The 22171-nt window shown below is 50.7% G+C and overlaps 1 protein-coding gene across 1 annotated transcript in view; it reads right to left on the bottom strand.

The window, feature by feature from the left end:
* LOC140426991 (polypeptide N-acetylgalactosaminyltransferase 10-like) overlaps nucleotides 1–22171 on the bottom strand; it is a 167483-nt gene that overhangs the window by 25731 nt on the left and 119581 nt on the right. Inside the window, exons 7-8 of the mRNA XM_072512346.1 lie at nucleotides 5609–5726; nucleotides 2720–2827 (exon numbers count right to left, since the gene is read on the bottom strand). Of these exons, the coding sequence (XP_072368447.1) occupies nucleotides 2720–2827; nucleotides 5609–5726 (226 nt within the window). The remainder of the gene's footprint in view (nucleotides 1–2719; nucleotides 2828–5608; nucleotides 5727–22171) is intronic.

Genomic DNA, 22171 nt, shown 5'->3' with positions numbered 1-22171 from the left:
GTCTATGCCCCTCTTAATTTTGCAGACCTCTATCAGGTCACCCCTCAACCTCCGTCGTCCCAGTGAGAACAAACCGAGTTCATTCAACCTCTCCTCATAGCTAATGCCCTCCATACCAGGCAACATCCTGATAAATCTCTTCTGCACCCTCTCTAAAGCCTCCATATCCTTCTGGTAGTGTGGCGACCAGAATTGAACACTATACTCCAAGTGTGGCCTAACTAAGGTTCGATACAGCTGCAACATGACTTGACAATTTTTATACTCAATGCCCCGGCCAATGAAGGCAAGCATGCCGTATGCCTTCTTGACTACCTTCTCTACCTGTGTTGCCCCTTTCAGTGACCTGTGGACCTGTACACCTAGATCTCTCTGACTGTCAATACTCTTGAGGGTTCTACCATTCACTGTATATTCCCTACCTGTATTAGACCTTCCAAAATGCATTACCTCACATTTGTCCGGATTAAACTCCAAAAGAGAAAGAATTTGGAAAATGCAAAGAACTGATATCAAAATGTACGGCTTCAACAAAAAAGTGAGAACGAACACTTTCTGGAGTAGGGGAAAACGGGCATGTAGTCACTATAATTCTCTTTAAAGCTTGTGCAGGACAGGAAAGGTAATCATTTGTTCACATTCTTAATACAATGTCCTCACATCATGATACATCACTGTTACGGCATAAATACAGGTCATTCAGCACATGAAGTTTTCTCTTGAGTAAACTGGCTGATTTCACTATCCTGGTAGTCTTTTATAACCCTTCAAAAGTCCTCTTCAAGCAACAATCACAACTGCGTTTTGAAGTAAAGCTGCAAGCTTTATAGTAACAACTGTTTAGAATCCCACATTCCATCCCTTTTAACCCATTTCTGCATGAACGTTTTTATTAAACCTACTCTTTTAATTCCTCTGTGATCATCCTTCTTGTTATCATCTTCTTGCCGAATATCATAGCCTCCATGCCTCAGAAATTTACAATCCTCCTCATCGGTTTAGCTTCTTTCATGGGTTGACACTCACTCACACTCAATTCCACGGATTCTGACCTCCTTGCCGACATTCAGCATTATTATACTGGCCAAATGATCTTCTTTTTGTCATTCTTGTCTTTATTAATTGCCAAGATTCGGGTTTGTGCTTGCAATGCTCAATGTTTGAAGTTAGTGACTCATCAGGAAATTATCTTTTACCTTTTACAGCAATGTGACATTTTCCAATTTTCACCTTGTTCAAAAAAAACCTCAGCGAAATGATGTAGTTGGAGCTACGCTCATCCAGGCAAGTAGGAGTGTGTCTAATCACATTCCTTTTTTTGTTTGCTATAAAGAGTACCAATTTTGTTTTCTCCTAATTAAAGGGCAATTTAGCATGGCCAATCCACCAACCCTGCACATCTTTTGGGTTGTGGGAGTGAGCCCCATGCAGACACGGGGAGAATGTGCAAACATCACACAGACAGTGACCCGGGGTCAGGATCAAGCCCGGGTCCTCCGCGCTGTGAGACAGCAGTGCTAACCACTGCACCACCGTGCTGCCCTGTTTAATCACATTCCTGACTTGTGCCTTTGTGGGTGATAGGAAATCAGAGAGCTGAGTCAACCATCCTTAGGGAATCAGGAGGTGAGTCAACCATCAGAGCAAACCAATCTTCTGGCCTGTTCTTGCAGCCACAGTATTTTTGTGGCTGGTCCTGTTACATTTTTGGTGACACCCTGGATATCGACGACAATACTGTTGAATGTCAGTGGGAGGTGGTTGGATTCTCTCTTCCTGGAAATAGTCTTGCCTGGCACATGTATGCTGAAAATGATATCTGCTACTTATTAGCCCAAGCCAGGATGTGGTCCAGGTCTTGCTGCATCTGGGCACAGACTGCTTCAGTACCTGAGCAGCTGCAAATGGAACTGAACCATCAGTGAACACCCGCATCTCTGACCTTACAAGGGAAGGAAGTTCATTAACGAAGCAGCTAAATATGTTAGTGCTCGAGTAAACACTGCAATGATGACCAGCGGCCGAGATGATTGGCTCCCAACAACCGCAACCATCTTTCTTCTTATTAGATATGATTCTAATCAATCAAGAGTCTTCCCATGTCAATTCCCAGTGATTCTAATTTACTTAAGGCTCCTGGGTGCCACACTCAGTCAAGCCTTGATGTCTTGCATTTTTTGTCCATGTTTGGACCAAGGCTGCAATGAGGTCAAAGGCCCAATAGTCCTGACTCTTAAAGCGAGCAGCAGTGGGAAGGTTATCAGTGATTATGTGCTGCTTGATGGCACTATTGATGACTTTTTGCCTCACTTTGCTGATGATTGAGAGTGGGCTGATGGGGGAGTAATTGGCTGTTGGATTTGCCCCATTTTTTGTGGGCAAGACATACCTGGATAATGTTTCATTTTGTTGGGTATATGCCCCATGTTGTAGCTGCACTAGAGCAGCTTTGGTACAGCCGGTTCTGGAGCACAAGTCTTCAGCAAAACACAGATGTTTTGGGGCCCAAAGTGTTTGCTGTTTTCAGTGTGCTTGGTAATTTCTTAATTTTCTCCATATTGAATATGAAGTGATATTATGGACATGTTTTCTTATTTGGCAAATACATGGTATCCAACCGCTGAAACATAATACGGTCTCATATTTTCCTTTAAAAATATGCAAGTTATCAGAATGAAAATTAAAGAGAAAAAAGGAAATATAAATGGAAATCACTTACCCTGGGCAAGCCAAATCCACCTGGAATCTTGTAGGGAACATATTTTCTGTAGATGTGTCCTACTCTGGAGCAAGGGATATCTTCCATCCGTCCACCACACATCCACACCTCAAAACGGCATTCAAAAGCAGTATATTAACAATTTAAATTTGAGATAGCCAAGGTGAAACCCACAGGCATAACATAAGTCATCAGCTCTTCAAAATGATCTATCTGATCAACCCAATGTAGTTCAAAAAGATCAGATTTATTTAACATTAGTCAATCTCCCATGATATTCACATAGGGTGTGAGGACTAAGTGTAATCCTCAGTTCAAGCAAATTTGAAAGGCGAGCGATAATTGGATTTGGATCGACAGAATAAATTTTCTTCCCATTTTAAAGTTATACATTCTAGTATTATTTAAACACAACATAACAGGATCAACTTACTTCGAAAATGAACAGATGAGGAGTTGGGAAGGGGTGGGAGAGAGTGAAGCAATGGAGAGACGGAGAGATGGAAGTGAACAAATGAGGATTCGCCTTTGAAAACGGGCATTGCCAGGGACCAGGTCCCACAGGGTCTAAGGATGCGAAGTGAGAGGACAGAAAAAAACTTCCCACACTTAGGGCGCGATTCTCCGACCCCCCACCGGGTCGGAGAATCGCCGGGGGCCAGCGAGAATCCCGCCCCCCGCCGTGTCCCGAATTCTCCGCCACCGGATATTCGGCGTGGGCGGGAATCGCGCCGCGCCGGTAGGCGGAAATCCCCCGGCGGTTCTCCGGTCCGCGATGGGCCTCCTTCAACGCGCCGGCCCCGACGCAACATGGCGCAGGACTACAGGGGCCGGTGTGTAGGAAAGGAGGACCCCAACCACAGAGGCCAGTCTGCTGATCGATGGGTCCCGATCGCTGGCCAGGCCACATCGGAGTCCCTCCCCGGGGTCGGATCCCCCTCCCCGCTTCCCCCTCCTCTCCTCTCCCCTCCCCCATCTCCCCTCCTCCTCCTCTCCCCTCCCCCCTCCTCTCCCCTCCCCTCCCCCCCTCCCCTCCCCTCCTCTCCCCTCCCCTCCCCTCCTCCCCTCCCCCCCTCCCCTCCCCCATCTCCCCCTCCCCCATCTCCCCTCCTCTCCCCTCCCCCCTCCTCTCCTCTCCTCTCCCATCCCCCCCCTCTCTCCCCTCCCCCCGTCCTCTCCCCTCCCCCCCCCCGTCCTCTCCCCTCCCCCCCCCGTCCTCTCCCCTCCCCCCCGTCCTCTCCCCTCCCCCCTCCTCTCCCCTCCCCCCCGTCCTCTCCCCTCCCCCCTCCTCTCCCCTCCCCCCCGTCCTCTCCCCTCCCCCCCCCCGTCCTCTCCCCTCCCCCCCCCCGTCCTCTCCCCTCCCCCCCCCCGTCCTCTCCCCTCCCCCCCCCCCCCCGTCCTCTCCCCTCCCCCCCCCGTCCTCTCCCCTCCCCCCCCCCCCGTCCTCTCCCCTCCCCCCCCCCGTCCTCTCCCCTCCCCCCCCGTCCTCTCCCCTCCCCCCCCCCCGTCCTCTCCCCTCCCCCCCCCGTCCTCTCCCCTCCCCCCCCCATCCTCTCCCCTCCGTCCTCTCCCCTCCCCCCCCCTCTCCCATCCCCCCCTCCTCTCCCCTCCCCCCCTGTCCTCTCCCCTCCCCCCCGTCCTCTCCCCTCCCCCCCCTCCTCTCCCACCCCTCCTCTCCTCTCCTCTCCCCTCCCCCCCCATTTCTCCCCTCCCCTCCTCTCCCCTCCCCCCCCACAGGCCGCCACCCGACATTTCCACTCTGAGGTCCCGCCGCCCCAGAGCAGGTTAGAACGGCGCTGGCGGGACTCGGTCCTTTTCTTACGGCCGCTCGGCCCATGCGGGCCTGAGAATCGGTGGGCCGGCTGCGTTGAGCGGACCCCGACCAGTGGCGCGCAACCACGGCAGCGCCAATGCTGCCGATTCTCCGCGTGCCGGCGTCGGGGCGGCGTGGCCCGTTCACGGGGATTCTCCGCCCGGCCCGGCCCCGGGCTGGGAGAATCCCACCCCTCGTTTCCTTTCACCCCAAGAGCCGTATCTAATTCCTTCTTAAAATTACACAATATTTTGGCCTCAACTGCTTTCCGTGTTAGTGAATTCCACAGATTCACCACTCTGGGTAAAGACATTTGTCCTCATCTGTCCTAAATGTTTACCCCTTACCCTTAACCAATGACCCCCTAGTTCTGAACTCCCCCACCATCGGGAACACTCTTTCTGAATCTACCCTGTCTAATCCGGTTAGAGTTTTATAAGTTTCTATGAGGTCCCCTCTCACTCCTCTTAGCTCCAATGAATATAATCATAACCAACTTAGTCTCTCCTCATATGAGTCCCGCCATCCCAGGAATCAGCCTGGTAAACCTTTGCTGCACTCCCTCCATAGCAAGAACATCCTTCCTCAGGTAAGGACATCAAAACTGCACACAATACTCCAGGTGTGGCCTCACCAATATCCTATACAATTGCTGTTAAACATTCACTATTCCTATACTCCTATACTCAAACCCTCTCGCTGTGAAGGCCAACATACCATTTTGCCTTCTTTACTGCCTGCTGTACCTCCGCGCTTACTTTATACCCATTCAAATATTTTTGCTACGAAAGCGGATAACCTCACATTTATCCACATTATACTGCATCTGCCATGCAAGCCTGTCCAAATCCCGCTGAAACATCTCTGCAGCCTCCTCACATCTCACCCTCCCACCCAACTTTGCATCATCCGCAATTCCATAAAAAGTAAAGTCAATACCTTGGGATAGATGACTAATTTTCATTCACAGTGAAAGCTTCTAAATAAGATACAATAATATTTAATCCCATTTTAGTGATACATACTGCTCCCAAACAGTTAGGAATGTATTCATGCGACCATGGTACATTGCTTACCTTGAATGATATTTCATACTGTTCTCCTCCCCAAATTTCCAAGCCTGTGTCATAGCCACCCAGCTCCCAGAACCACTTTTTTTCAACAGCAAATAAACCTCCAGCCATGACAGGTGAACTGCAAAGATACAAGTAGACGGATTACTTTGAGAACAACGATATAATTAAAATGCAAGGTAGACTTCTGGCTGTGGCATGTAGGTGGAGACTGCATGTTTGGTGGCTCCTGCCAGAGTCATAGTTTTTAGGCTCTTTACACCAAATTCTTTGGAAAAAATTTACGTGAGAAGCTATGGAAAGGTCTGAGGCATTTCCAGGATGTCAAAAACTGGAAAAAAGAACCCAGGGAAAAAGGAAGAGTGTGAAAGTCCACTGTCAAACATGATGAGGAGTTCAGCGACCGGTTCACCTCAATGGGTGAGGAGCTGCGGAGGGTGGTGGAGAGCAACAGAGGGCTGGAAGCCAAAGTGGGAGGCCCTGGAGAGCAGGCCATGAAGGCAGAACCTTGAGAAATGTGGTTGTGCCTGAGGGGCTAGAGGGCCTGTCACCACAGAGTACTTTGTTGAGATGTTTGCGAGGTTGATGGGGGAAAGGGAAGACACCTCCCACAACGAATTGGACAGGGTCTACTAGTCACTCTGGCGAAAACCAAAAACGTATTAACCGCCGAGAGCTGTGATCATCTGCTTTCACAAATATCAGGTAAAGGAGAGGGTGCTGAGGTGGGTGAAGGTGAAGCGGGAGGTGAAGTGGGACAGTAATGGTACAAGTATATACCAGGAACTTACGACAGAGCTTGCGTGGAAACAGGCGGCCTTCGTTCAAGCTAAGGTGGCATTGTATCAATGCATTGTGCGGTTTGGTGTGGTCTACCCGGTGAAGCCGAGGATCACACATAACAGCAGGGGCTATTACTTTGAGATGGAGACGGAGGAGTTTGTGAACTGGGAGGCCTGGGACTGGACTGAGTTTGGAAGTTGACGGTTTTTATTCAAGTTTCTCCTTTATGTTGTTCTTTCCCTTTATGGCTGTTTATCTTTAATTGTTATGTGTAAGTGGTGTTTGGGTTGGGGAGGTTTGGTGTGTTGCAGAGTGATGGGAGTTCCGAGGGGTTGGGTGTCGGGAGGCTTTGGTGTCAACGTGTACAAAGAACAAAGAAAAGTACAGCACAGGAACAGGCCCTTCGGCCCTCCAAGCCTGCTCCGACCATGCTGCCCGTCTAAACTAAAATCTTCTACACTTCGGGGTCCGTATCCCTCTATTCCCACCCTATTCATGCATTTGTCAAGATGCCCCTTATACGTCACTATCGTTCCTGCTTCCATTACCTCCTCCGGCAGCGAGTTCCAGGCACCCACTACCGTGTGTGTAAAAAACTTGCCTTGTACATCTCCTCTAAACCTTGCCCCTCGCACCTTAAACCTATGCCCCCTATTAATTGACCTCTCTACCCTGGGAAAAAGTCTCTGACTATCCACTCTGTCTATGCCCCTCATAATTTTGTAGACCTCTATCAGGTTGCTCCTCAACCTCCGTCGTTCCAGTGAGAACAAACAGAGTTTATGCAACCCCTCCTCATAGCTAATGCCTTCCGTACCAGGCAACATCCTGGTAAATCTCTTCTGCACCCTCTCTAAAGCCTCCAAATCCTTCTGGTAGTGTGGCGACCAGAATTGAACACTATACTCCAAGTATGGCCTAACTAAGGTTCTATACAGCTGCAACGTGACTTGCCACTTTTTATACTCAATGCCCCGGCTAATGAAGGCAAGCATGCCGTATGCCTTCTTGTCTACCTTCTCCACCTGTGTTGCCCTTTCAGTGACCTGTGGACCTGTACACCTAGATCTCTCCGACTGTCAATATTCCTGAGGGTTCTACCATTCACTGGATATTCCCTACCTGTACTAGACCTTCCAAAATGCATTACCTCACATTTGTCCGGATTCAACTCCATCTGCCATCTCTCCGCCCAAGTCTCCAAACAATCTAAATCCTGCTGTATCCTCCGACAGTCCTCATCGCTATCCACAATTCCACCAACCTTTATGTCGTCCGCAAACTTACTAATCAGGCCAGTTATATTTTCCTCCAAATCATTTATATATACTACGAACAGCAAAAGTCCCAGCACTGATCCCTGCGGAACACCACAAGTCACAGCCCTCCAATCAGAAAAGCACCCTTCCATTGCTACTCTCTGCCTTCTATGACCTAGCCAGTTCTGTATCCGTCTTGCCAGCTCAGCTCTGATCCCGTGTGACTTTATCTTTTGTACCAGTCTGCCATGAGGGACCTTGTCAGAGGCCTTACTGAAGTCCATATAGACAACATCCACTGCCCTACCTACATCAATCATCTTTATTTTTGATGTGGGGGAGCGGGCTGGGGCAGAGACCATCACACTAGCAAAAGCAATGTTTACTAGTGAATGGGAGTGAGATAGGAGGAGGGGCCACGGTCGCTTGAACCTGTAAGGGAATTGTGAATGGTGGTGGTGGTGGGGGGGGGGGGGGGTGGAAACGGTATTGGGTGAGGTGTTTTCAAGGTGGAGGGTTTCTGGGTAGGGGTGATGGTGACTAGGGCTAAGGCTGGGTCTTGGCAGCTAGGCGGGGCCTGGGGAGATGGTCATGACGGATAGGAGGGGCGGAGGGGCGAGACACCACAGGTCAGTGTGGTGACATGGTACCTGCAAGGGTTGGTGGGAGGGACTGGCGAAGTGAACGTGAGTTTACTCGCACTTGAAGGGTCTGAACGCTGTTACAGGAGACCCACCCGAGGGTAAAGGACCAGATGAGCTGAAGAAGGGCTGGGCGAACCAGGTGTTTCATTTGGGCTACAACAGAAGGGCCCAGGCGGTGGTGACACAGGTGGGCAAATGAGTGAGGCCCCAGATGGAGGTGGTGGTGGCAGACCAGGGGGTAGGTACGTAATAGTAACAATTACATTGGAAGGGAGGCTGGTGGTGCTGGTTAGTGTCTCTGCCCTGAACGGGGACAACACTGGCTTTGTGAAGAAAATGTTGGCTGCTGTTCTGGATTTGGATACTCACCAGTTAATATGTATGTGTGTGTGTGTGTGTGTGTGTGGGGGGGGGGGGGGGGGGGGGGGGGGGGGGGGGGGAGAAGAGAGAGACGGCGGCCCGTGGAGGTTTTTATCCACGATATGGGGAGTACTTGTTTTTTTCGCAAGTGTACCCGTGGATCGACTTTTTTGTGGTGGGAAAGCGCTGCTAGCTGGGGTGAAGAACATAGAGTATTCTACGATCGTGATATCGAACCATGCGCCACATTGGGTAGATGCGACTTTGGAGAAGGGGCCAGCCCAGAGGCGGCATGGAGGCTATTTGTTGATTTGATAGCAGATTGAGGTGTATGTGGGGGTTTACTGGAATGTGGAGGTTTCCCCATCGGCGGTCTGGGAGGTGTTGAAGGTGGTAGTGAGTGGTGAGGTGATTTAATTCAAAGCGACGGTGAATCGGGAGGTGCAGGAGGAGTGGCAGCGGTTGGTAGAGGAGATTTTGGAGGTAGATAGAAGATATGCGGAGGATTCAGAACCGGGACGTTTGGTGAGGAGGGAGTTACAGGCAAAATTTGATCTTCTATCCACAGGCAGGACGGTTCGGCAGCTGAGGCGGGTCATTTATGAGCATGGAGAGAAAGCAGTCAATTGCTGGCGAGCCTGCTCCATCAGCAGGCGGCAGCGAAAGAGACTGTGCGGATTAGAGATGGGACGGGCAAGCTGGTAGTGGCACCAGAGCAGGTGAATAAGGTGTTTGAAGACTTTTACAGGAATGTGTATAAGTCGGAGCCGCCAGAGGATACATCGGATATAAGGGAATTCCTGGAGGGACCGGAAGTGGGGGAGGAGGAAAGCTGGTAGTGGCTCCAGAGCAGGTGAATAAGGTGTTTGAAGACTTTTACAGGAATGTGTAGCACAGTAGCATAGTGGTTAGCACAATTGCTTCACTTGGTCCCCGTGTCTGTGTGGGTTTCTTCCAAGTACTCCGGTTTCCTCCCACTGTCCAAAGATATGCAGGTTAGGTGGATTGGACAGGCTAAATAGGGCAGCACGGTAGCATAGTGATTAGCACAATTGCTTCACAGCTCCAGGGTCCCAGGTTCGATTCCGGCTTGGGTCACTGTCTATGCGGAGTCTGCACATCCTCCCAGTGTGTGCGTGGGTTTCCTCCGGGTGCTCCGGTTTCCTCCCACAGTCCAAAAACGTGCAGGTTAGGTGGATTGGCCATGATAAATTGCCCTTAGTGTCCAAAATTGCCCTTCGTGTTGGGTGGGGTTACTGGGTTATGGGGATCGGGTGGAGGTGTTGACCTTGGGTAGGGTGCTCTTTCCAAGAGCCGGTGCAGACTCGATGGGCCGAATGGCCTCCTTCTGCACTGTAAATTCTATGATCTATGATGATAAATTGACCCTTAGGGTGAGGTTGTAAGGCGGGGGATAGGGCCTAGGTAGGGTGGTCTTTCAAAGGGTCGGTGCAGATTCGATGGGCCGAATGGCTTCTCTCTGTAATGTAGGGATTTTATGATTCGATTCTATGATAAGTTGCCACCGATGAAGGTGGCAATGTTTGAGGATGCGAGGGGGAGTATTGCCGGAGACGATGTAGCAGGCATCCGTCTAACTATTGCTTAAAAAAAGGTAAGGATCCAGTAGAGTGTGGGTCATACAGGCCCAGTTCTCCACTGAACACGGATGCAAAAAAATTGGCGATGGTGTTGGCATGGAGGTTGGAGGAGTGCCTCCCAAAGATGGTTGGGGAGAATAAGATGGGGTTCATTAAGGGCAGGCAGCTGTGTTAAATGTGCGGCGGTTGCTGAATGTGCTGACTTCTCCAGCAGAAGAAAGGGAGCTGAAGGTGATGGTGGCATTAGATGCGGGGAGGCGTTTCACAGGGCGGAGTGGAGACATGTGTTTGCGGTGTTGGAGAAATTTGGGATTGGGCTTAAGTTTGTGGCATGGGTGAAATTGCTGTACAAGGATCCAACAGCGTGTGAAAGAATGAACGGTATGAATTCAGGGTACTTTCCACTATTTCGGGGAATGAGGCAGGGGCGCCCCATGTCCACCCTTCTACTCTCACTGGCAATAGAGCCCTTGGCCATCGCCCTGAGGGGTTGGACTTATGGAAGGGGATAGCGGGGGTGGAGGGGGAGCATATGGTATCTCTGTATGCGGCAATATGCTACATGGATGATCTGCTATTGTACATCTCGAATCCAAGCTCTTCGGTGAGGGATATAATAGGGTTACTAAGGAGATTCGGGCCGTTTTCGGATTACAAATTGAATTTACGGAAAAGCAAGTATTTTGTGGTGTCTTCTCCAGGTGCAGGGGTGGGAGTGGGAGGGTTGCCATTCCGGGTGGTGACAACTCATTTTAGGTATCTTGGGAGCAGGTGGTGTGGGGCTGGCCATAGATTTCTAAGCTCAATATCACAATCTTGGTTGGGAGGGTGAAGGAGACCATGCTGCGGTGGGATAATCTCCCCTTGTCATTGGCAGGCCGGGCGCAGGCAGTGAAGATGAACATTCTGCCGCATTTTTTGTTTCCGTTTCAGTGTCTGCCGGTCTTTTTACCAAAGTCATTTTTTAAGGGGGTGGATAGGCTGGTCTCATCGTTTGTGTGGGCAGCGAAGATGGCTTGGATAAGTAAAGCAGTGCTCCAAAGGGGGCGGTAGTAGCAGTGGTGGGGTGTTGGCCCTTCCGAACTTGCTATACTATTGCTGGGCAATGAATGTGGAGAAGGTGCGGGGATGGAGTAGGGAGATGGAGGCGGATTCCTGTAAGGGTCAGGATTGCGGGCGCTGGCAACGGCGCCGCTACCGTTTGCCCCAGGGAAGTATTCGGGAAGTCCTGTGGTGGTAGCTATGCTGAAGATTTGGAGGCAATTCTGGCAACACTTTAAGTTGAGGGCAGGTGCAACGGGATGCCAATAAGAGGGAACCATGGATTTGAGCCAGGGAGGGTGAATGCGAGGTTTTGGGGATGGGATGAGAAAGGGGTGAAGGAGATGAATGATTTGTTTTTGGTGGGACAGTTCGCAAGCTTGGAGGAATTGGGGTTGAGATTTGGGCTCCCGCGTGAGGAGGGTTTCAGGTACATGCAGGTGAGAGAAAGGTCTTTCTGAACGTTCCGGTGGTACGGTCCTCCTCGTTGCTGGAGCTGCTGTCAGTGATGTGGCTGGAGGGCGGGGTCTTTTTGGCTATTTACGATAGGATCATGGACGAGGATAAGGGGTGGAATTCTCTGTTAATGGGGCTATCTACCCACGCCGGCGAGAAAACGGGCGCGAATCCTGGAGAAAGCCCAGAGTGATTCTCCATTTTGAAGGGGCCTTTCAGGGCCCTGGAGTACTCCACGCAGTTCCGGCTGCCGATACGGGCCCCTGCACTTCCGGCCGCGGCCCCGTGCAACATGACGGACCCACACAGCAAGCCGGCCCCAACAATATAGGCGCCCCCTACCCCCCAGATCGCGTGTGCGCGCGCCTGCCGATCGGTGGCCCCCGATCAGAACCCTGGTCGTCCTGGTGGCGCCACCCCGTGACGGATCCCCGCACCCCCCCACCAGGGCGGCCGCCGACTGTGTCCGTAGCCGCCACTCCAAGTGCCCGCTGGGTGGAACCATGAGGGAACCACGCCGGCAGGAACTGGCGGGAATTCGGCCAGATGTCGGCGGAGTGGCTGTGGGCGGGCCTCCTTCAATGGCCCCCGCCTGGCGCACGCGCGACTGGCGGTAATTCTCCGGAGAATTGCGGGAAGACGTTCGACGCGATAGCGGGTCTGAAGCCCCATTCTACGCCCCCCGCACCGAGTACGATTTCAGCGCGGAGAATCCCGCCCAAGGTGTCTATGGAAGGGATTAAGGCCAAGTGGGAGGAGGAGCTGGGGATGACGTTGGAGGGGGGATTATGGTGTGAGGTGCTGTGAAGGGTCAATGCCTCAATTATCTGCTCGAGGCTGGGGTTGATTCAATTAGAAGTGGTGCACAGGGCACACTTAACGAAGACAAGGACGTGCCAGCTGGAGGATGGATGCAAGCGGTGTGGGAGGGGCCCAGCTAACCATGTTCATATGTTCTGGTCCTGTCCGAGGTTGGTGAAATCTTGGGGGATGATTTTTAACACTATGTCAGAGATCCTACACGTAGATTTGGAGTTGGTCCTCTGGAGGCCGTATTCCAAAGTTGCAGATGGGTGCAGGGGCAGATGCCTGAGCCTCGTTGATCGCTCGCAGGGTGTCCTGTTGGGGTGGAGGTCAGCTTCTCCACCTTGTGCCTCAGCGTGGCGGGGGATCTAATCGAGTTCCTATACTTGGAGAAGGTAAAATTTGCTCTGAGAGGGATTTTTTTTTTTATTAAATATTTTATTGAAAATTTTTGGTCAACCAACACAGTACATTGTGCATCCTTTACACAATATTATAACAACACAAATAACAATGACCTATTTTATAAACAAAAAAATGAATAAATAATAAATAACAAAAATGAAAACGAGCCCTAATTGGCAACTGCCTTGTCACAAGTAACACTCTCCAAAAATATAATTTAACAGTCCAATATATAATTATCTGTAGCAACGACCTATACATACTATACAGTATATATTAACAACCCTGAGAGTCCTTCTGGTTCCTCCTCCCCCCCCCCCCCCCCCCCCCCCCCCCCCGATCCTGGGCTGCTGCTGCTGCCTTCTTTTTCCCATTCCGTCTATCTTTCTGCGAGGTATTCGACGAACGGTTGCCACCGCCTGGTGAACCCTTGAGCCGACCCCCTTAGGACAAACTTAATCCGCTCTAGCTTTATAAACCCCGCCATGTCATTTATCCAGGTCTCCACCCCCGGGGGCTTGGCTTCTTTCCACATTAGCAATATCCTGCGCCGGGCTACTAGGGACGCAAAGGCCAAAACATCGGCCTCTCTCGCCTCCTGCACTCCCGGCTCTTGTGCAACCCCAAATATAGCCAACCCCCAGCTTGGTTCGACCCGGACTCCTACTACTTTTGAAAGCACCTTTGTCACCCCCATCCAAAACCTCTGTAGTGCCGGGCATGACCAAAACATATGGGTATGATTCGCTGGGCTTCTCGAGCACCTCGCACACCTATCCTCCACCCCAAAAAATTTACTGAGCCGTGCTCCAGTCATATGTGCCCTGTGTAATACCTTAAACTGAATCAGGCTTAGCCTGGCACACGAGGACGACGAGTTTACCCTGCTTAGGGCATCTGCCCACAGCCCCTCCTCGATCTCCTCCCCCAGCTCTTCTTCCCATTTCCCTTTTAGTTCATCTACCATAGTCTCCCCTTCGTCCCTCATTTCCCTATATATATCTGACACCTTACCATCCCCCACCCATGTCTTTGAGATCACTCTGTCCTGCACCTCTTGTGTCGGGAGCTGCGGGAATTCCCTCACCTGTTGCCTCGCAAAAGCCCTCAGTTGCATATACCTGAATGCATTCCCTTGGGGCAACCCATATTTCTCGGTCAGCGCTCCCAGACTCGCGAACTTCCCATCCACAAACAGATCTTTCAGTTGCGTTATTCCTGCTCTTTGCCACATTCCATATCCCCCATCCATTCCCCCCGGGGCAAACCTATGGTTGTTTCTTATCGGGGACCCCCCCAAGGCTCCAGTCTTTCCCCTATGCCGTCTCCACTGTCCCCAAATCTTCAGTGTAGCCACCACCACCGGGCTTGTGGTGTAGTTCCTCGGTGAGAACGGCAATGGGGCTGTCACCATAGCCTGTAGGCTAGTCCCCCTACAGGACGCCCTCTCTAATCTCTTCCACGCCGCTCCCTCCTCCTCTCCCATCCACTTACTCACCATTGAAATATTAGCGGCCCAATAATACTCACTTAGGCTCGGTAGTGCCAGCCCCCCCCCTATCCCTGCTACGCTGTAAGAATCCCTTCCTCACTCTCGGGGTCTTCCCGGCCCACACAAAACCCATGATGCTCTTTTCAATCCTTTTAAAAAAAGCCTTCGTGATCACCACCGGGAGGCACTGAAACACAAAGAGGAATCTCGGGAGGACCACCATCTTAACCGCCTGCACCCTCCCTGCCATTGACAGGGATACCATATCCCATCTCTTGAAATCCTCCTCCATCTGTTCCACCAACCACGTTAAATTTAACCTATGCAATGTGCCCCAATTCTTAGCTATCTGGATCCCCAGGTAACGAAAGTCCCTTGTTACCTTCCTCAACGGTAGGTCCTCTATTTCTCTACTCTGCTCCCCTGGATGCACCACAAACAACTCACTTTTCCCCATGTTCAATTTATACCCTGAAAAATCCCCAAACTCCCCAAGTATCCGCATTATTTCTGGCATCCCCTCCGCCGGGTCCGCCACGTATAGTAGCAAATCGTCCGCATACAAAGATACCCGGTGCTCTTCTCCTCCCCTAAGTACTCCCCTCCACTTCTTGGAACCCCTCAACGCTATCGCCAGGGGCTCAATCGCCAGTGCAAACAATAATGGGGACAGAGGGCATCCCTGCCTTGTCCCTCTATGGAGCCGAAAATATGCAGATCCCCGTCCATTCGTGACCACGCTCGCCACTGGGGCCCTATACAACAGCTGCACCCATCTAACATACCCCTCTCCAAAACCAAATCTCCTCAACACCTCCCACAAATAATCCCACTCCACTCTATCAAATGCTTTCTCGGCATCCATCGCCACTACTATCTCCGTTTCTCCCTCTGGTGGGGCCATCATCATTACCCCTAACAACCTCCGTATATTCGTGTTCAGCTGTCTCCCCTTCACAAACCCAGTTTGGTCCTCGTGGACCACCTCCGGGACACATTCCTCTATTCTCATTGCCATTACCTTGGCCAGGACCTTGGCATCTACATTTAGGAGGGAAATAGGTCTATAGGACCCGCATTGTAGCGGGTCCTTTTCCTTCTTTAAGAGAAGCGATATCATTGCTTCAGACATAGTCGGGGACAGTTGTCCCCTTTCCTTTGCCTCATTAAAGGTCCTCGTCAGTACCGGGGCGAGCAAGTCCACATATTTTCTATAGAATTCGACTGGGAATCCATCCGGTCCCGGGGCCTTTCCCGCCTGCATGCTCCTAATTCCTTTCACCACTTCTTCTACCTCGATCTGTGCTCCCAGTCCCACCCTTTCCTGCTCTTCCACCTTGGGAAATTCCAGCCGATCCAAGAAGCCCATCATTCTCTCCCTCCCATCCGGGGGTTGAGCTTCATATAATTTTTTATAAAATGTCTTGAACACTCCATTCACTCTCTCCGCTCCCCGCTCCATCTCTCCTTCCTCATCCCTCACTCCCCCTATTTCCCTCGCTGCTCCCCTTTTCCTCAATTGGTGTGCCAGCAACCTGCTCGCCTTCTCCCCATATTCGTACTGTACACCCTGTGCCTTCCTCCATTGTGCCTCTGCAGTGCCTGTAGTCAGCAAGTCAAATTCTACATGTAGCCTTTGCCTTTCCCTGTACAGTCCCTCCTCCGGTGCTTCCGCATAATGTCTGTCCACCCTCAAAAGTTCTTGCAGCAACCGCTCCCGTTCCTTACTCTCCTGCTTCCCTTTATGTGCCCTTATTGATATCAGCTCCCCTCTAACCACCGCCTTCAACGCCTCCCAGACCACTCCCACCTGGACCTCCACATTATCATTGAATTCCAAGTACTTTTCAATGCACCCCCTCACCCTTAGACACCCCCCCTCATCTGCCATTAGTCCCATGTCCATTCTCCAGGGTGGGCGCCCTCCTGTTTCCTCCCCTATCTCCAAGTCCACCCAGTGTGGAGCGTGATCCGAAATGGCTATAGCCGTATACTCCGTTCCCCTCACCTTCGGGATCAATGCCCTACCCAGCACAAAAAAGTCTGTTCGCAAGTAGACTTTATGGACATAGGAGAAAAACGAGAACTCCTTACTCCTAGGTCTGCTAAATCTCCACGGGTCTACACCTCTCATCTGCTCCATAAAATCTTTAAGTACCTTGGCTGCTGCCGGCCTCCTTCCAGTCCTGGACTTCGACCTATCCAGCCCTGGTTCCAACACCGTATTAAAACCTCCCCCCATTATCAGCTTTCCCATCTCTAGGTCCGGAATGCGTCCTAGCATCCGCCTCATAAAACTGGCATCATCCCAGTTCAGGGCATATACGTTTACCAAAACCACTGTCTCCCCCTGTAGTTTGCCACTCACCATCACGTATCTGCCCCCGTTATCCGCCACTATAGTCTTTGCCTCGAACATTACCCGCTTCCCCACTAATATAGCCACCCCCCTGTTTTTCGCATCTAGCCCCGAATGGAACACCTGCCCCACCCATCCTTTGCGTAGCCTAACCTGGTCCATCAGTTTCAGGTGCGTTTCCTGTAACATAACCACATCTGCCTTAAGTTTCTTAAGGTGTGCGAGTACCCGTGCCCTCTTTATCGGCCCGTTCAGCCCTCTCATGTTCCACGTGATCAGCCGAGTTGGGGGGCTTCCTACCCCCCCCCCCCCTTGTCGATTAGCCATCACCTTTTTCCAGCTCCTCACCCGGTTCCCACGCAGCTGTATCTCCCCCAGGCAGTGCCCCCCCGCCCATCCTCTCCCATACCAGCTCCCCCCTCTCCCCAGCAGCAGCAACCCAGTAATTCCCCCCTCCCACCCCCCCCCCCCGCTAGATCCCCCGCTAGCGTAATTACTCCCCCATGTTGCTCCCAGAAGTCAGCAAACTCTGGCTGACCTCGGCTTCCCCCCGTGACCTCGGCTCGCACCGTGCGACGCCCCCTCCTTCCTGCTTCTCTATTCCCGCCATGATTATCATAGCGCGGGAACCAAGCCCGCGCTTCTCCCTTGGCCCCGCCCCCAATGGCCAACGCCCCATCTCCTCCACCTCCCCTCCTCCCCCCATCACCACCTGTGGGAGAGAGAAAAGTTACCACATTGCAGGATTAGTACATAAAACCCCTCTTTGCCCCCCACATTCGCCCCACCACTTTGTTCGAACGTTCTTTTTAATAACCCGCTCATTCCAGTTTTTCTGGAATGTCTCAAAGTAGTGGTGCCTCCCTCGATATGTGACCCACAGTCTTGCCGGTTGCAGCATTCCAAATTTTATCTTCTTTTTATGAAGCACCGCCTTGGCCCGATTAAAGCTCGCCCTCCTTCTCGCCACCTCCGCACTCCAGTCTTGATAAACGCGGATCACCGCGTTCTCCCATTTACTGCTCCGAGTTTTCTTCGCCCATCTAAGGACCATTTCTCTATCCTTAAAACGGAGGAATCTCACCACTACGGCTCTGGGAATTTCTCCTGCTCTCGGTCCTCGCGCCATCACTCGGTATGCTCCCTCCACCTCCAACGGACCCGCCGGGGCCTCCGCTCCCATTAACGAGTGCAGCATCGTGCTCACATATGCCCCGACGTCCGCTCCCTCCACACCTTCAGGAAGACCAAGAATCCTCAGGTTGTTCCTCCTTGCGTTGTTTTCCAGTGCCTCCAACCTTTCCACACATCGTTTCTGATGTGCCTCCTGCGTCTCCGTCTTCACCACCAGGCCCTGTATATCGTCCTCATTCTCGGCTGCCTTTGCCTTCACGACCCGAAGCTCCCGCTCCTGGGTCTTTTGTTCCTCCTTTAGCCCTTCGATCGCCTGTAGTATCGGGGCCAACAGCTCTTTCTTCATTTCCTTTTTGATCTCTTCCACACAGCATTTCAAGAACTCTTGTTGTTCAGGGCCCCATATTAAACTGCCACCTTCCGACGCCATCTTGGTTTTTGCTTGCCTTCCTTGCCGCTGTTCCAAAGGATCCACTGCAATCTGGCCACTCTCTCCTCCTTTTTCCATCCGTATCCAGGGGGGATTCCCTTCTGGTTTACCGCAGTGTTTTTAGCCGTCAAAATTGCCGTTGGGGCTCCTATCAAGAGCCCAAAAGTCCGTTTCACATGGAGCTGCCGAAACGTGTGACTCAGCTGGTCATCGCCGCACCCGGAAGTCTGCTCTGAGAGGGATTGATGAGGGGTTCCACAAAAGTGGGGTTTGTTTATCTTACACTTTATGTATCTTGTTGCCGTCAATTGGTGGGGGGACAGTTTGGAGGGAGGCGGAGGTTTGTGCTAGGTTTGTGTTTATTCTTTGTAAAAATGTTAAAATATTGCAAATTTTAATTAAAATATTTTTAAAATGCAAGGAAAATAGGAAGTGAAGAGAAGCATTGGATCTTAGATATAAACCACAAGGAGAGGAGGGTAGTAGTACAGGCTGGGATTGGAACCAGCGTAATTAAAGGAAGATTTTGAAAGCAAGTAGGGAGGGAGCCAGGCAGAGAGGTCTGCTGGAAATGTATCAAAGATACAATGCTGCTGAATAAGCATGCACCAGTGTTGAAATGAAGGAGGAAACAAGGTTGAGAAGTCTAATGATGTGGAGATGCCGGCATTGGACTGGAAGGAGGAAATTATTAAGTTAGGAGAGGGGGCAGCAATGTTTGAGATTTGAAAAACAAGGTCTATAATTTTGAACTCGGGAATATAAGGAGGACAGGCTGATAAGAATTTGAGAGCTCCTTTGGTGCAAACATGAGCTGTGTTTGCTGTTGTGTGCAAGATATGTCCAAACACACAATGGTTCAGACAGAATGGTCAGGGGAGGTCCTGATATTAAATGGGCAGTTTAACACCAACCGCAGGGGCAATTGAGAAGACAGTGAAGTATGGCATAATGCCAACAGCACACGTGATTCTGACTGCCACTCATTGGGAGGAGATTGAAGACAGATAGCACAGACCAGCCATAAATGTAGCATCTTCTGCCAGAAGATATATGAGACTGGCACCAAGTGCGGACTCCCTTCACCACCAGGACTGCAGAACATTAGACCACTGGGGAGCATGCAACCCGACCTTTAAACCACTGACCTTATTCAAGGATAAGGCAATAGAGCTAACAGGCACACAGTCTATTCTTTATCATGGGAACCGGCAAGACTGATGACATCATGCCAGTGCCAGGTTAGCGACTGAATATTTGGACTGTCACCCTCACATCACCTGAAGCACTACACAAACACTGGAATCCAATCCATTCTCTATCTCCTTAATTCACAGCAAATTACGCTTACCTTCTACCCTTTATCCTGCAAAGAAATAGTTGGTGCGTGAGAAGGAACATCATGCTGATGATCATGATGATATTGAAGAGGAGATCCATGGCAGAGTGGAATGGTGTCAGTTGATGTTCACCTGCCTGTTACTATATCTCAGCCCAGGGCCTATCCCCTCACAGCACCATGCCAGCCTAACAGGGAAAGGAAGACCAGGCTTCCACGACCAAACGGCAAAGATGTAATCAGGAGCCAGCTGGCATTAGTCTTGTAACCCTTCTGTATAACATCAAGAAGTACCACAGCCCGGATTTTTAGCTTGGTAAGGTTTTCCATCCCACCATCTGAAAAGTCGGCGGAGATGCCTGCCACGTAGCCATTTCTGCCCTCCACATGGGAGGAAGTCACGCCTTACAGATCTGGCCGGCAGTTCTCTAGTCCCTGCAGGGGCAGAAGCTGCAGTGGGCAAGAATGGGACTACAAGCATCCCCAGAACTGAAGTCCCAGAATTCCAGGAACAAGCAGGTTTTGGGATTTCAGGGTAAGGGAGGCCTAGGGAGTGGACAGTGGGGGATTGGGATGTTGGGGAGAGGCCGAGGGAGAAGGACACCCAAGTCCTGCGGTTGGTTACTGGACCTTAAGGGGGAGGACATCCAAAGTTCAAAGGAGGCTTCGGAAGGAAGTGCCCCCCCCACCATCCCTTCCCACCCGAGGCCTGAATCTGATTAATTTTGGACTTCTCCCACACCCAATAGCTCCTCCTGCAAGCCCAAAACTTGAGCTGGATTGGAAACAGCCTTTAAGTGGTGAATAATTGACCACTTAAGGGCCTCAACTGGGGCAAGGCCTCACCTGCCCCAGCGTAAAATTGCAGAGAAGTCAGGGCAGGCAGGAACCCAGCAGGAAGTCCATCAGAGGAATTTTCCACTCACTGATGCCTACAAGCATATGGGGAGCATAAAATTCAGCTCCACATCTTGTAATTCAGGTCTTGTGGCTGCACTTACTAGGAGCCTAGAATGGGTGACAGAGTAAGCCCTTAAGAACATAAGAACTAGAAGGAGTAGGCAATTCAGCCCTTCGATCCCGCTCCGCCATTCAATACGATCATGCCCGATCTCATCTCTGCTGCAACACCACTTTCCTGCCCATTCTCCATAAACCTTCAACCGATTACTAATTAAAAATCTATTTCATCCTGAAATTTATTCAATGTCTCGGAAGCCACCGCACTCTGCGGAGTGAATTCCACAGATTCATGGTCCTTTGAGAGAAGTAATTTCTCCTTCTCTCTGTTTTAAATCTCCTACCACTTAGCCTAAAACTATTACCTCTCACTCTAGATTGCTCCACAAGAGCATCCACCCTACGTCTACTTTGGCAATAGCTTTCATCATCTTAGACACCTCAGTTAGATCTCCTCTCATTCTTTCAACCTCAAGAGAGCATGGGCCAAACTGCTCAATCTCTTTCATAAGACAAATCCCTCATCTCTGGAGTCAATCTAGTGAACCTCCTCTGAACTACCTCTCGTTCAACTACATCCCTATTGAAATAAGGTGACCAAAACTGTACCCAGCACTCCAGGTGCTGTCTAACCAACGCCTTGTACAGTTGCAGTAATACTTACCTACTTTTATACTCTATTCCTTTAGCTATAAAGGCTAGAATTCCATTTACCTTTCTTATTACCTACTGTACCTAATAATAATCATTTAGTGTCACAAGTAGGCTTACATTAACACTGCGATGAAGTTACTGTGAAAATCCCCAGTCACCACATTCCATCGCCTGTTCGGGTACACTGAGGGAGAATTCAGAATGTCCAAATTACCTAACAGCACATCTTTCGGGACTTGAGGGAGGAAACCAGAGCACCCGGAGGAAATCCGCGCAGATACATAGAGACTCCGCACAGACAGTGACCCAAGCCGGGAATCGAACCTGGGACCCTGGCGCCGTGAAGCAACACTGCTAACCACTGTGTTACCGTGCCACCCAGGATCCCCATTATCCACTTGGCTTGTTACGTCTTCATAGAATTTTAGCAAATTAGTCAAACACAATTTACCCTTCATAAAATCATGCGGCCTCTGATGGATTTTGTTGTGACTCTCCAAATGTCCTGTTATTACTTCCTTAGTAATGGATTTTAACAATTTCCCAACAAAGATGTTAAACAAACTGGTCTAGTTTCCTACTTTCTGCCTCTCTTCCTTTTTGAATAAGGGCATTACATTAGCATTTTGCCAATCCACTGGAACCTTTCCTGCATGCAGGGTAATTTGAAATATTCTAACCAATCGATCCATTCTCTCTGCTGCCACTCCCTTTATGGCCCTAGGATGTAGGTCAGCAGGCCCTGGGTACTTGTCTGCCTTCAATCCCAATAATTTGTTTAGTATTTTTTCGCTGCTGATGATGCTTGTTCTAAGTTCCTCCCTTTTTACTACCTCTGCATCACA

This window comes from Scyliorhinus torazame, chromosome 7 (assembly GCF_047496885.1).
Source record: "Scyliorhinus torazame isolate Kashiwa2021f chromosome 7, sScyTor2.1, whole genome shotgun sequence".
NCBI classification, from domain to species: domain Eukaryota; kingdom Metazoa; phylum Chordata; class Chondrichthyes; order Carcharhiniformes; family Scyliorhinidae; genus Scyliorhinus; species Scyliorhinus torazame.
The sequence above is the reverse complement of the archived record's forward strand: the minus strand, read 5'-3'. Positions and strand labels throughout refer to the sequence as shown.